Source organism: Polypterus senegalus, chromosome 1 (assembly GCF_016835505.1).
Source record: "Polypterus senegalus isolate Bchr_013 chromosome 1, ASM1683550v1, whole genome shotgun sequence".
NCBI classification, from domain to species: Eukaryota; Metazoa; Chordata; class Cladistia; order Polypteriformes; family Polypteridae; genus Polypterus; species Polypterus senegalus.
Genome location: NC_053154.1, coordinates 123,553,213 through 123,566,080, shown reverse-complemented (window position 1 = coordinate 123,566,080; position 12,868 = coordinate 123,553,213). Strand labels below are relative to the sequence as shown.

General features: G+C 38.7%; 1 protein-coding gene across 1 annotated transcript in view; it reads right to left on the bottom strand.

The window, feature by feature from the left end:
* Positions 1-1,024: 1,024 nt before the first annotated feature.
* Positions 1,025-12,868, bottom strand: part of LOC120528254 (extracellular calcium-sensing receptor-like) — a 36,849-nt gene continuing 25,005 nt past the window's right edge. Inside the window, exon 8 of the mRNA XM_039752420.1 lies at positions 1,025-1,939. Within this exon, the coding sequence (XP_039608354.1) occupies positions 1,044-1,939 (896 nt within the window). The 3' untranslated portion in view covers positions 1,025-1,043. The remainder of the gene's footprint in view (positions 1,940-12,868) is intronic.

Genomic DNA, 12,868 nt, shown 5'->3' with positions numbered 1-12,868 from the left:
ACACAAAGCTCTTACAACAGCAATTAAGGACATTATTACAAAGCAACAGGAAAGAAAAAATACATTCAATACACAGTAGGGAAGATGAGCATATACTGTCAGATAAGCAGTAATGGCAGTAAATTACAATTCTCACAGACAGATTTAAGGAAGTTTCAATTAGGGTAAAATACCTGACTGTAAAGACCGGTTCTTGTGTTGTGCCCGTTCCTGATTGACTAGGCCTCAGCTCCCCACAAAGCATGGACTGATCAGTGACTAAGGATAAAAAATTTATTTCAGTGTAATAAAAAGCACGAGGGTCTTACTTTTTAGAAAAAATAAAAAACTTTGCGAAATCCATACTTTTATATGTGCTATTACATTTGCATTCAAAACCAGTCTCTTGGAAGTATCTATGGAGGCCTGAAGAGAATGTTTAATGAATATGATGATTGTGAGAGACTGCAAAGACAGATAATGCAACAAGTATGGAGAAGGCTTCATTGGTTATAACAGAGGCTGAAGTGGAGTTAATTTAGTGTTGAGGCCTTCCTTCCTTCCTCTCAGACGTTTTCTTTGTTAATCCTTCTATTCCATATCAATGGATTTATTACTCAGAAATTCAATTTAATTTACTGTATTTATTTTGTTATGAATAAGAGAATAAATGTATTCTCAGCATCAGATCTCAGAATGTAGTAAAGGAAAATAAAGGTAAATAATTTTCAATATTTTAAACATCAAAACTATAATAGACTGTAAGGGATTTGATAGTAGCAATGTAACGAATTATTAGATATTTAACATGCAGTTGTGCATTTTTGTAAAAAATTAAATAAAGTGGAACTGTTAAATATATTCATATAATATAGATGAAATGCAAATTACATATTTAAGTTCTCCCAAACTACCAGTGAGCTCAGCTATTTATTTTATTCAATTTATTAACCATTTGGCATTTTGGTCAGATCAAAAAATAAACACACTATACTAGAACTGTAAGTGGAATATTTACAGTAAATAATATGGCTGGTCATCTGTTTTCATCAAATTGATTTATTTTATCTGCCCATCAGGGCCTTCTTTGTATTTTGTTCTGGTCTCAATAGAATAATGTAGCATTTAGGTGCAAAAATAGCAAAAAGTAGGCCAAAACTGGATGCCAAAATTGCAAAAATTTCAACAGCAACTGTATATTTCCCTGGGGAGCTTATATAAGCAGGAATGAAAGTTATCCAAACTGCACAGAAGATCAGCATGCTGAAAGTGATAAACTTGGCTTCATTAAAAGTGTCTGGGAGATTTCTCGCAAGGAATGCTAAAAAGAAAGAAATGCAAGCTAACAACCCAATGTATCCGAGGAGACAGCTAAATCCAGTCAGAGACCCCAAATCACACTCAAATATAATTTTGGCATTTTGATATTTACTATTCTTAGCAGGGATGGGGGGTGTTGTGACCAACCATATGATACAAATTAAACACTGAATAAAGGTGAAGAAAAATACAGTGCCTCTCTGCTGAGAAACCCCAAACCATTTCATCATATTATTGCCAGGCAGTGTAGCTTTAAATGCCATTATGACAACAATTGTTTTGACAAGAATACAAGAAATGGAGAGCACAAAACTGATTCCAAACATTACATGCCTCAGCATACAAGTAACATTTGATGGCTGTCCAATAAAGCACAGGGAACACAGAAAGCACAGAGTTAATGACACCAGCAAAAGGAAACTTAATTCAGAGTTGTTTGCTTTTACAACAGGGGTATTACGATAATGCATGAAAACTGCAAAAACGCAAACTGAGAGACAGGCTCCTAGAAGTGCTGTCATTGTTAATGTGCCTCCCATTGCATCATCATAGGACAAGTATTCAATCACTTTCACCACACATTTGGTTCTCTCATGATTTGACCAGAAGTCTAGAGGACACTGAATGCATTCAGTGGAATCTACAAGAGAAGACACAGTAGCATACCCTGGATTAAAAAAGATATAAGAAAGTGTATAAAATTTTAAAAGCAAAATTATGTATTTAGGAAAGCTAAATGAATTCACTACCTCGATTAATCATCATTTAATTCCCTATTTGATAATCTAATATATTTTTGAGACTGCATGTGTTTTCTTCACGTGTCACCTTCCTTAGCTGCTGTATGGTAAAATTGATATTAACAATTATATGAAGTTTTTCTGAAGGATGATACAGCTAGTATGATTTGGTAATAAATCCAAATCCATTAATTCATTCGTTCATTCATTATCTCAATCATTTTAATCAAAGTTTACAGTCATAGGGCAGCATCAGGCATTAAACAGGAACCACCCCAAGCCAGGGCGCCAGTCTTTTGTATGGTGCGTACAAGTACTCGCCCCCATTTATTCAAACAGGACCTTTTTAGAGTTATCAGTTAATTTGTCTGTAGGGTGTGAGAATCACAAAAAATACATAAAGAAACAGTTCAGGAAAACACGTGGAGAACATGCAATCGTCATAGAAAAAGTGGCTGCAATTAGAATCATTGCCCTACAGCAATCAATTGCAACTAGTGCAGAGTGCAGCTGCCTAACTAGGAAAAGAAAATCCGAGCACATTTCTCCAGTATTGATGTCAAAACACTAGTTACCTGTACCATTTAAAACTTACTCTAAAATACTGCTTATGGTTTACAAAGCCTTAAATAATCTCGCTCCATCTTATATTTTGGAATGCCTCTCACCTTACACTCCAAATTTTTCCCTTAGATCTTCAAAAGAGTGCCTGCTTAAAATTCCAAGAGCTAAACTTAAAAGAAATGGGGAGGCAGCTTTCTGCTGTATGCACCTAAAATCTGGAATAGCTTACCGATAGAAATTCGCCAGGCTAATACGGTAGAGCATTAAAAAAAAAAAAAAACTACTAAAAACCCATTATTTTAATATTGATTTCTTATAGCTTCATTTTAGTGTAACACCTGATATTCTGTATACAGTATGCAGTTAATCATCGTTTTTATCAGGACTGCACAATCTGTACTAACCCCTACTTCCTCTGCAGTTCATTTTGCAGTTTTCTGTGGTGGTGATCTGCACCACCACCACCTGATCAAAGCACCATACAGTTTCCTACATTGATGGATTGAAGGCCAGATGTCCACATGACCATCATCATCTAATTCTTCCATGTGAAGCCTGAAAAGCATGAGGACTGATTGAGATCATTTATGTTAGGTAGAATGCCCAGTGGGGGTTGGGAGGTCTCATGACCTCTGAACCCATGCAGTTTTTTTTTTCTACAACCCTCTGGAGTTTTTTTTTTATATATGCATCACCAGGGATCAGTTCTGACTCCTTTCTTATTTGCAATGGTGATGGATGGGTTGATGGATTAGACGGTCCCTGTGGACTATGATGTTTGTGGATAACATTGTGATCCGTAGAGAAAGTAGGGAGCAGGTTGAGGAGACCCTGGAGAGGTGGAGATATGCTCTAGAGAGGAGAGGAATGAAGGTCAGTAGGAACAAGACAGAATACATGTGTGTAAATAAGAGGGAGGTCAGTGGAATGGTGAGGATGCAGGAGTAGAGTTGGCGAAGGTGAATGAGTTTAAATACCTGGGATCAACAGTACAGAGTAATGGGGAGTGGATAAGAGAGGTGAAATGAGAGTGCAGGAAGGGAGGAATGGGTAGAGAAGAGTGTCAGGAGTAATTTATGACAGATGGTTATCAGCAAGAGTGAAAGGGAAGGTCTACAGGATGGTAGTAAGACCAGCTATGTTATATGGGTTGGAGACGGTAGCACAGACCGAAAAACAGGAGAGAGAGCTGGAGGTAGCAGAGTTAAAGATGTTAAAGTTTGAATTGGGTGTAACAAGGATGAACAAGATTAGAAATGAGTACATTAGAAGGTCAGCTCAGGTTGGACGGTTTGGAGACAAAACCAGAGAGGTGAGACTGCATTGGTTTGGATATGTGCAGAGGAGAGATGTTGGGTATATTGGGAGAAGGATGTAAAAGATAGGCTTTCCTCTTTTCCTGTTGCCCGGCAGCTCTAAGAGGAGGTTTATGGATGTGGTGGGTGTAACACAGAAAGAGGCAGGAACCACCAAATTAATCAAAATTACTCAAAAATCACTACCCATTTTATCTGAAACAAATTCATGATATATATAGATAGATAGATAGATAGATAGATAGATAGATAGATAGATAGATAGATAGATAGATAGATACTTTATTAATTCCAAGGGGAAATTCACATAATCCAGCAGCAGTATACTGATACAAAGAAACAATATTAAATTAAATATTATTAATATTAAATAAATTAATATATATACAGTATTGGCCAAAAGTTTGGACACACCTCCTCATTTAATGTGTTTTCTTTATTTTATTGCTGTAAATGGTCATGAAAATAAAGAAAACACATTGAATGAGGAGGTGTGTCCAAACTTTTGGCCTGTACTATATATATATATATATATATATATATATATATATATATATATATATACAGTGGTGTGAAAAACTATTTGCCCCCTTCCTGATTTCTTATTCTTTTGCATGTTTTTTTTTTTTTTTTTTTTACCGTGTCCTGTTCGGCTGTGAAGCAATCAGAATTTATGTCTGAATGCTGGCGACTGGCCTTACAGTTTTTCTCTCAGGTGGAGCGTTACAGCTTCTGCTGACGTCATGCCTGATACCAAAACTTTATTAAAAAATATTTTCAGATGTTTTTAAGATTCGAACCAGACACAGAGACAAAAGTGAAAGAAAAAGAAGAGAGAGAAGGAAGAGATGGAGGTAAAGGGGGAAGGGGGGGTTTCGTATAGAATAAACAATAAATGAACCAGAATCCGCTTCTAGACCTGCAGAAAGAGAGGGGGGAACCACAAGACAAAAACACTGCTGCATCAGCTACATGAAGATATATAAAAGTAAAAATGTTTGCTGACAATCATACAGTAATTATTACTGAGGCATTTAAGGCCACCACAACCTTAGATCATGTGCTGAAGATGTCCAAGTCATACTTATGAAATCACCATGTGAGCACCTGTGTGTGTACTCACGCTTGTATGTGTAAGGTTTCTCTATAGGAGCATCCAATAGTGAGTGTGAAGGGCCACAGACCTGCCCCCAAAAACGTGCGAAAGATGGAGGGAGTTCCAAGCCCAGAGATCCAGAGGTCACCCCAGAGCGCGGAGACCCCAGGGAGGCCGTCACCAGAGAAGCCCCAACCCCCACTCGAGAGGTGCAGAGGATCACCCCGGGGGGCCACAACCAGCAGCCGGCAGAGTCCCGGGAGATATCAACGGCAAGCCCTCAGGCCCCCGCAGCCGCCACCCCGAGTCGGCCGTGCCCGGAACCCAGCAGCCCGGGACCTAAGGGCGACCCACCCCGCCGAGGACCCAACAGAGCCCAGGGAACCAGATCTCACCAGGCAGCCACCGGGAGCGACCAGACAGATGCTTAAGGCAGGGGGAGGGTAGGCAAAGATGTTGTAGTATTGCCAGATGTCCCAGGAGAGGGGAGGGGTCCAAAACCCCACCTGACATATACAGTCACACACAAACACAGTCATACACTCCCTCCCTCATGCTCTCACATACACATACAACCCAAGACTTACAAGGATGTACGCCAGACACCCATTCACACTCCCCATACACACCCTACTAACTCTGGTCCCGTGCTGCCGTACCTGAGGTACAACCATTCCCGGACGCCAGAGCTAGCCCCGTTCCGCAGGGGTAATAGTGAGCAGGCACCCCCGTCCAATGCAGAGCAAAGCAACCCACCACTCCAGACCACAGGCAGACGGCCAGCTCCCACTCCTAGCCTCCAGCCCCGGGCAGCTAACTGAGAACAGAGGTGTAATAAGACCTCTAGTCTCCCTCCGCCTGCTCTAATGTAGTGTTGGTGTGTGTTGATAAGGTGCATTTTGTGGTTGGGGGGGCGCGGGCAGTGCCGGCACCATGTGGCCTACACCAGCTGATGCCAACACACAGCCCCACTTCCCCCCCAAAACTGACAAGGTGCAGTTTAAAATTGGAAGTGGACACCGGCACTCGGAGTGAGGCTGAAATTTCCCCCCACCGGATGCCGTTGAGTGTGCCCACTCCCAAGGCCCTAAGTGTGCATTTGTGTGGAATGTTGTTTGTGGAAGTGTTTAATGTGCAAATAAAATTGGGGGGTAGGCTGCCACATGACTGCGGAAATGGGATCCATACCCGCACCCCCTGACTTACCCACACCCCAAGGCCCTATGTGCATGTTTGTGTGATGATGTGAAGGAGCAGGAGAAGGGAAATGTCTGAGGATGGGGAGGAACGGCTGAGGGGCCTGAGCCCTCCAGGGAGCCAGCTCCCCTACTGGCCCCAATAGGCACCTCTGTTCCCAAAATCCACTCGGGGCACGGAGGCCCCAGCCCATCTAGCCATGGCCCGAAGCAGCAGCATCACAGAGCCCCACAGAGTCCGAGGCCACCAACCCACACTGGGAGAGACATGAATGCCCAGGTATGTAATATTCCCTGATTCCAATTGTGTATTAAGGGAATTGACAAAAGAGAAATTAATTGAAAGAACTGTGGATTTTAATCAGTTTATTGAATAATCTGAAACTCTTGAAAAGGAGTTTATTAGTTCAATTGCCTGGGAGAGAGAGAATTGAGAATTCTGAAGAAAAAGTAACACATCATCTGCATAAAGACTGATTTTATGTTCTATGTTCTTACACTTTATGCCTTTAATACCTGTAGTTTTCCTGATTGCTGCTGCTAGTAGTTCAATAAAGATAGCAAATAGCGAGGGGGAGAGAGGGCATCCCTGCCTGGTCCCCCTCTGAAGACAAAAGCTATCTGATGTTTGGTCATTTGTCCTGACGCATGCTGTTGGTGAACTGTATAATATTTTTAACCAGTTTATGAAGAAGTTTCCAAAACCAAATTTATGTAAAGTTGCAAATAAGAACTTCCAGTTAACTCTATCAAAAGCCTTTTCTGCATCGAGAGATAATATACTGGTTTCCATGTTTCTGCTATAAGAAAAGTCTATTAAGTTGAGTAATCTACGTGAATTTGAGGATTAATGTCTCCCCTTAATGAAACCAGTTTGGTCTTGATGTATTATGAAAGGGGTTACCTTCTCTAATCTTTTTGCAAGGGCTTTACAAATTATTTTCAGGTCAACATTAATAAGAGAAATTGGGCGATAGCTGGTAGGAAATATAGGATCTTTGCCTGGTTTTAACAGGAGAATAATGTTGGCTGAATTCATGTTTGGCTGTAGTCTACCATTTTCTTCTATTTCACTCATCATTCTGAAGAATGTTGGAGCCAGAATGATCCAGAATTCTTTGTAGAACTCTGCTGGAAACCCATCTGGACCTGGAGCCTTCCTATTAGGCATGGAGTTAAGAGCTTCCTGATGTTAATGGCGAGTCCAGGACTGTAGCTTGGCTATCTGATAATTTAGGAAGTATTATCCTGTCTAGAAACTCATTGATCTCATTATCTGATGGGTTAATCTGTGGTGAGTACAAGGTTTTGTAAAAATCTCTGAAAGTGTTGTTTATTCTTTCAGGATCATATACTATATTCCCAGTTGACTCTTTAACAGCAGATATGGCAGTTTTCTCTTTGTTTATTTTTAACTGGTTGGCTAAAACTTGCCTGATTTATTACCGTGTTCAAAGTTTTCTATTCGTAGTCTTTGTGCTAAAATTGTGTTTTTGTCAATAATTCCTTTAAGTTCTAGTTTACTTTTACGCAATTTGTTTTGTAATTCTTCTTCTGGGGATGCCTCTAGAGACTTAATGATTTCTTCTAATTCCTGAATACGTTTGTTTTCTATTTTTTTCTTATGTGATGAGAAGGAAATTATTTTACCTCTCATCACTGCTTTCCCTGCCTCCCAGAGAACAGATGCTGATGTTCCAGGAAGGTCATTGTGTTCTAAATATAAAGCCCACTCTTTTTTATAATATTCCACAAAACCTTCATCTTTAAGCAGTGACGTATTAAACCTCCAGTTTTACCTGATGGGATTGTTTTCTTATTTAACAGAGTTAAAGAAACTGGAGCATGATCGCTGACAACTATAGGGTGTATCTCAGTGTCTGAAATGTCAGCCAATAATGAGCTGCTGACTAGAAAATAGTCCAAACGTGAGTGAGAGTGATGAACGTGTGAGAAAAAAGTATACTCTCTACGGCTGGGATAAAAAGATCGCCATGCATCACAAAGCCCATAATCACTCATATACTGTTTGACTATATTAGTGGAATGCCAATGCGCTGAGTCCCAGCTGTACTGAGCCTGTCTGAAGAATAATCCATCCAAAATTAAAATCTCCGCAAGTATAAGTGGACAGTCCAAGTGTTCGGAGAGTACAGAGAAAAATTATGAAAGAATGCGGGTCATCTATGTTTGGACAGTATATGCTAACAATACATAAGCTTTGATTTTGTATAGATAGTTTTAGTATTATAAATCTACCATCTGGATCTGAGACTGTGTCCAATACTGTGAAATTTGTATTTTTGTGTATTAAAATAGCTACACCTCTTTGTCTAGAGTTATAGGCGGCAGAGAACAGTCTGGGAAACTCAGATGTTTTAAGTTCATCTGCAACTGTGGCAGACCTATGAGTCTCTTGTAATAAGACAACATCTGCCTGCAGTCTTTTAAGCTGATCAAAAATCTTTAATCTCTCTCTCTAGAGCCAGTTCCATGAACATTCCAACTGACAAACCTTAGTGTACCCATAGTTGTGTGTGTGATTAGCTAATGTATGGTGCCTTCATGTGAGTTAGTTAAGTAAATAAATGTATAATTTAATCGAAAAAAAAAAAAAAATATATATATATATATATATATATATATATAAATAAAAATAAAGCAATAAATAAGTAAATAAAAAATATATGTATAATAATGCTAATAACAATAATAATATTAATGCTGATGATAATAATAATATTAATGCTGAAAATAATAATATTAATGCTGAAAATAAATAATAATAATAGTGCTGATAATGATAATAATAGTAATAATAATAATGCTGATGATAATAATAATGCTGATAATAATAATAATAATAATACTAATGCTGATAATAATAATGCTGATAAAAATCAGACAATAATAATAATAATCAGACAGAACCAAAAGTGTTTGTGGATGTATGATAAAATGTAATAATTATAATCTAGTGTTTGTATGCACGCGTTGTGTGTGTGCTGACGCAGTGTAGGAAAGTTGTGTGATTGTGTCATGCGGATGTAAAGTTCCAGAAGCAGGTAAAAGAAGGAAAGGAAAGAGTGATAAAGGTTAAGAAAAGAAAAAAAAAAGTAAAAAGAAAAGGTGTTAGAGGTGTGGGGTGGTGAGAGAACAGGTGATCCCATCATCTAAACACGGATATAGCAGCTTTTTTTATATCCTGACATGCTCATACCCAGTGAATCCCGATAAGAATAATAAACTTGTGACCTGATGTTGGGCTAATAAAGCCAGTCTGTCACTCCTCGCTCCTTGTACAGCCTGTTGTACAGCCTGTTGTTGACGTAGAGCTTGTCCACAGAAATGACAGCGCTCCCTTCTTGGATGAATTTTTACGCATTGGGAACAGAACTCTGCGGCGATCCAAACACAAAATGCAGTTTTAAATGATGCTTTTTATTATTTACTGAGAAAAAAAATCCAAGCCCTGTGTGAAAAAGTAATTGCCCCCTTGTTAAAAAATAACCTAACTGTGGTGTATCACACCTGAGTTCAATTTCCGTAGCCACCCCCAGGCCTGATTACTGCCACACCTGTTTCAATCAAGAAATCACTTAAATAGGAGCTGCCTGACACAGAGAAGTAGACCAAAAGCACCTCAAAAGCTAGACATCATGCCAAGATCCAAAGAAATTCAGGAACAAATGAGAACAGAAGTAATTGAGATCTATCAGTCTGGTAAAGCTTATAAAGCCATTTCTAAAGCTTTGGGACTCCAGCGAACCACAGTGAGAGCCATTATCCACAAATGGCAAAAACATGGAACAGTGGTGAACCTTCCCAGGAGTGGCCGGCTGACCAAAATTACCCCAAGAGCGCAGAGACGACTCATCCGAGAGGTCACAAAAGACCCCAGGACAACGTCTAAAGAACTGCAGGCCTCACTTGCCTCAATTAAGGTCAGTGTTCACGACTCCACCATAAGAAAGAGACTGGGCAAAACAGCCTGCATGGCAGATTTCCAAGACGCAAACCACTGTTAAGCAAAAAGAACATTAGGGCTCGTCTCAATTTTACTAAGAATCATCTCAATGATTGCCAAGACTTTGGGAAAATACCTTGTGGACTGATGAGACAAAAGTTGAACTTTTTGGAAGGCAAATGTCCCGTACATCTGGCGTAAAAGGAACACAGCATTTCAAAAAGAACATCATACCAACAGTAAAATATGGTGGTGGTAGTGTGATGGTCTGGGGTTGTTTTGCTGTTTCAGGACCTGGAAGGCTTGCTGTGATAGATGGAACCATGAATTCTACTGTCTACCAAAAAAAAGGTGAATGTCCGGCCATCTGTTCGTCAGCTCAAGCTGAAGCGATCTTGGGTGCTGCAATAGGACAATGACCCAAAACACACCAGCAAATCCACCTCTGAATGGCTGAAGAAAACAAAATGAAGACTTTGGAGTGGCCTAGTCAAAGTCCTGACCTGAATCCAATTGAGATGCTATGGCATGACCTTAAAAGGCGGTTCATGCTAGAAAACCCTCAAATAAAGCTGAATTACAACAATTCTGCAAAGATGAGTGGGCCAAAATTCCTCCAGAGCGCTGTAAAAGACTCATTGCAAGTTATCGCAAACGCTTGATTACAGTTATTGCTGCTAAGGGTGTCCAACCAGTTATTAGGTTCAGGGGGCGATTACTTTTTCACACAGGGCCATGTAGGTTTGGATTTTTTTTCTCCCTAAATAATAAAAACCATCATTTAAAAACTGCATTTTGTGTTTACTTGTGTTATATTTGACTAATGGTTAAATGTGTTTAATGATCAGAAACATTTTGTGTGACAAACATGCAAAAGAATAATAAATCAGGAAGGGGGCAAATAGTTTTTCACACCACTGTATATATATATATATATATATATATATATATATATATATATATATATATATATATATATATATACACACATACACCAGTCACGGTGCAACACACTTGACTTCACAGTTTGCATACTCTTTCTCTGTACATTTAGCATTTGTTTGCTCAGAGGTTGATGCGCTTGCTGCTTCCTGAGCAGCTCTCCACCCTAACGGCCCGCTTCTTCTCTTCTTTTGTTGCCATCTTTTGCGTTAAAACTGACTAAGTCAGTGGTTGTGTTGCAATTACTTGGTAAGTTTTCTTTAATTTTTCACTTAAGCTAGCACTTAAGTCTTCAATCTGCCTTTAGAATGATTTAAGATATGAAGAGGTAGGGGAAGTGATGGCAAAGGTGTTAGGGATGAGAACAGCACCCATGTACATGCAATGCACGGCTGCCCTGCTGGCTGCTGCTGAGAGTTGATTCTAAAATGAAATAAAAATAAAAAGAGGAATAACCTTGGAGGTTAATCATCATCCTGAAAGTGGATAGTAGACGTCACATAGTGTATGTGTACCAAATTTCAGGTCAATCGGTCAAACGGTTTGCGAGCTACAGGTGATTTTAAATCCTGGACAGACAAATGAACAGTCACGGTAGTATATTATATATAATGACTAGCAGAATACCCGCGCTTCGCAGCGGAGAAGTAGTGTTTTAAAGAAGGTACGAAAAAGAAAAGGAAAAATTTTAAAAATAACGTAACATGATTGTTAATGTAATTGTTTTGTCATTGATATGAGTGTTGTTCTCATATCTATCTATCTATCTATCTATGTTGTTCTCATATCTATCTATATATATATATATATATATATATCTATCTATATATATATCTCTATCTATCTATCTATCTATATATATATCTCTATCTATCTATATATATCTCTATCTATCTATATATATATAGCAGAATACCCGCGCTTCGCAGCGGAGAAGTAGTGTGTTAAAGAAGGTACGAAAAAGAAAAGGAAAAATTTTAAAACTAACGTAACATGGTTGTTAATGTAATTGTTTTGTCATTGATATGAGTGTTGTTCTCATATCTATCTATATATATATTTCTATCTATCTATATATATATATACCCGCTTGGCAGCGGAGAAGTAGTGTGTTAAAGAAGGAAAGAGAAAGAAAAGGAAACATTTTAAAAATAATGTAACATGATTGTCAAAGTAATTGTTTTGTGTTTTGGCGGCAGCGCACAAGTTGTTTTCGTAGCTGCATCAGAAAATGTACCACGACGTCTGACACGCCTCCTTTTTACTGTTTTCTCACAGCTTGGATTGCTGCTGTCATATATACACACACACACACACACACACACACAACATACATACATACATACATACATACATACATACATACATACATACATACACACAAATTATATACATGTGTGTATGTATGTATGTGTGTGTGTATGTGTGTGTGTGTGTGTGTGTGTGTGTGTATATATACACATACATATACTTGTGTATATGTTTGTATGTGTCTATATGTGTGTGTATAGGTTTGGTCACTGAGTGCAAGGGAAAAATAATAAATTATAGTCTATAAGTTATTAAACAGTAAAACATTAACGTTTTAAGAAGTACAGGTACATTGAAATTACATTTTCTATGTGAACATTCAAATTTGTGCCTCTGGTAATGTGCCTTACCGGCATTTAAAGAAAATTAGTTTTGTGTCCTCTGCAGTGTTAAGAGAGAAAGGCTTTGGTTTGGGATAAAAGGAAAAAAGGTGTAAA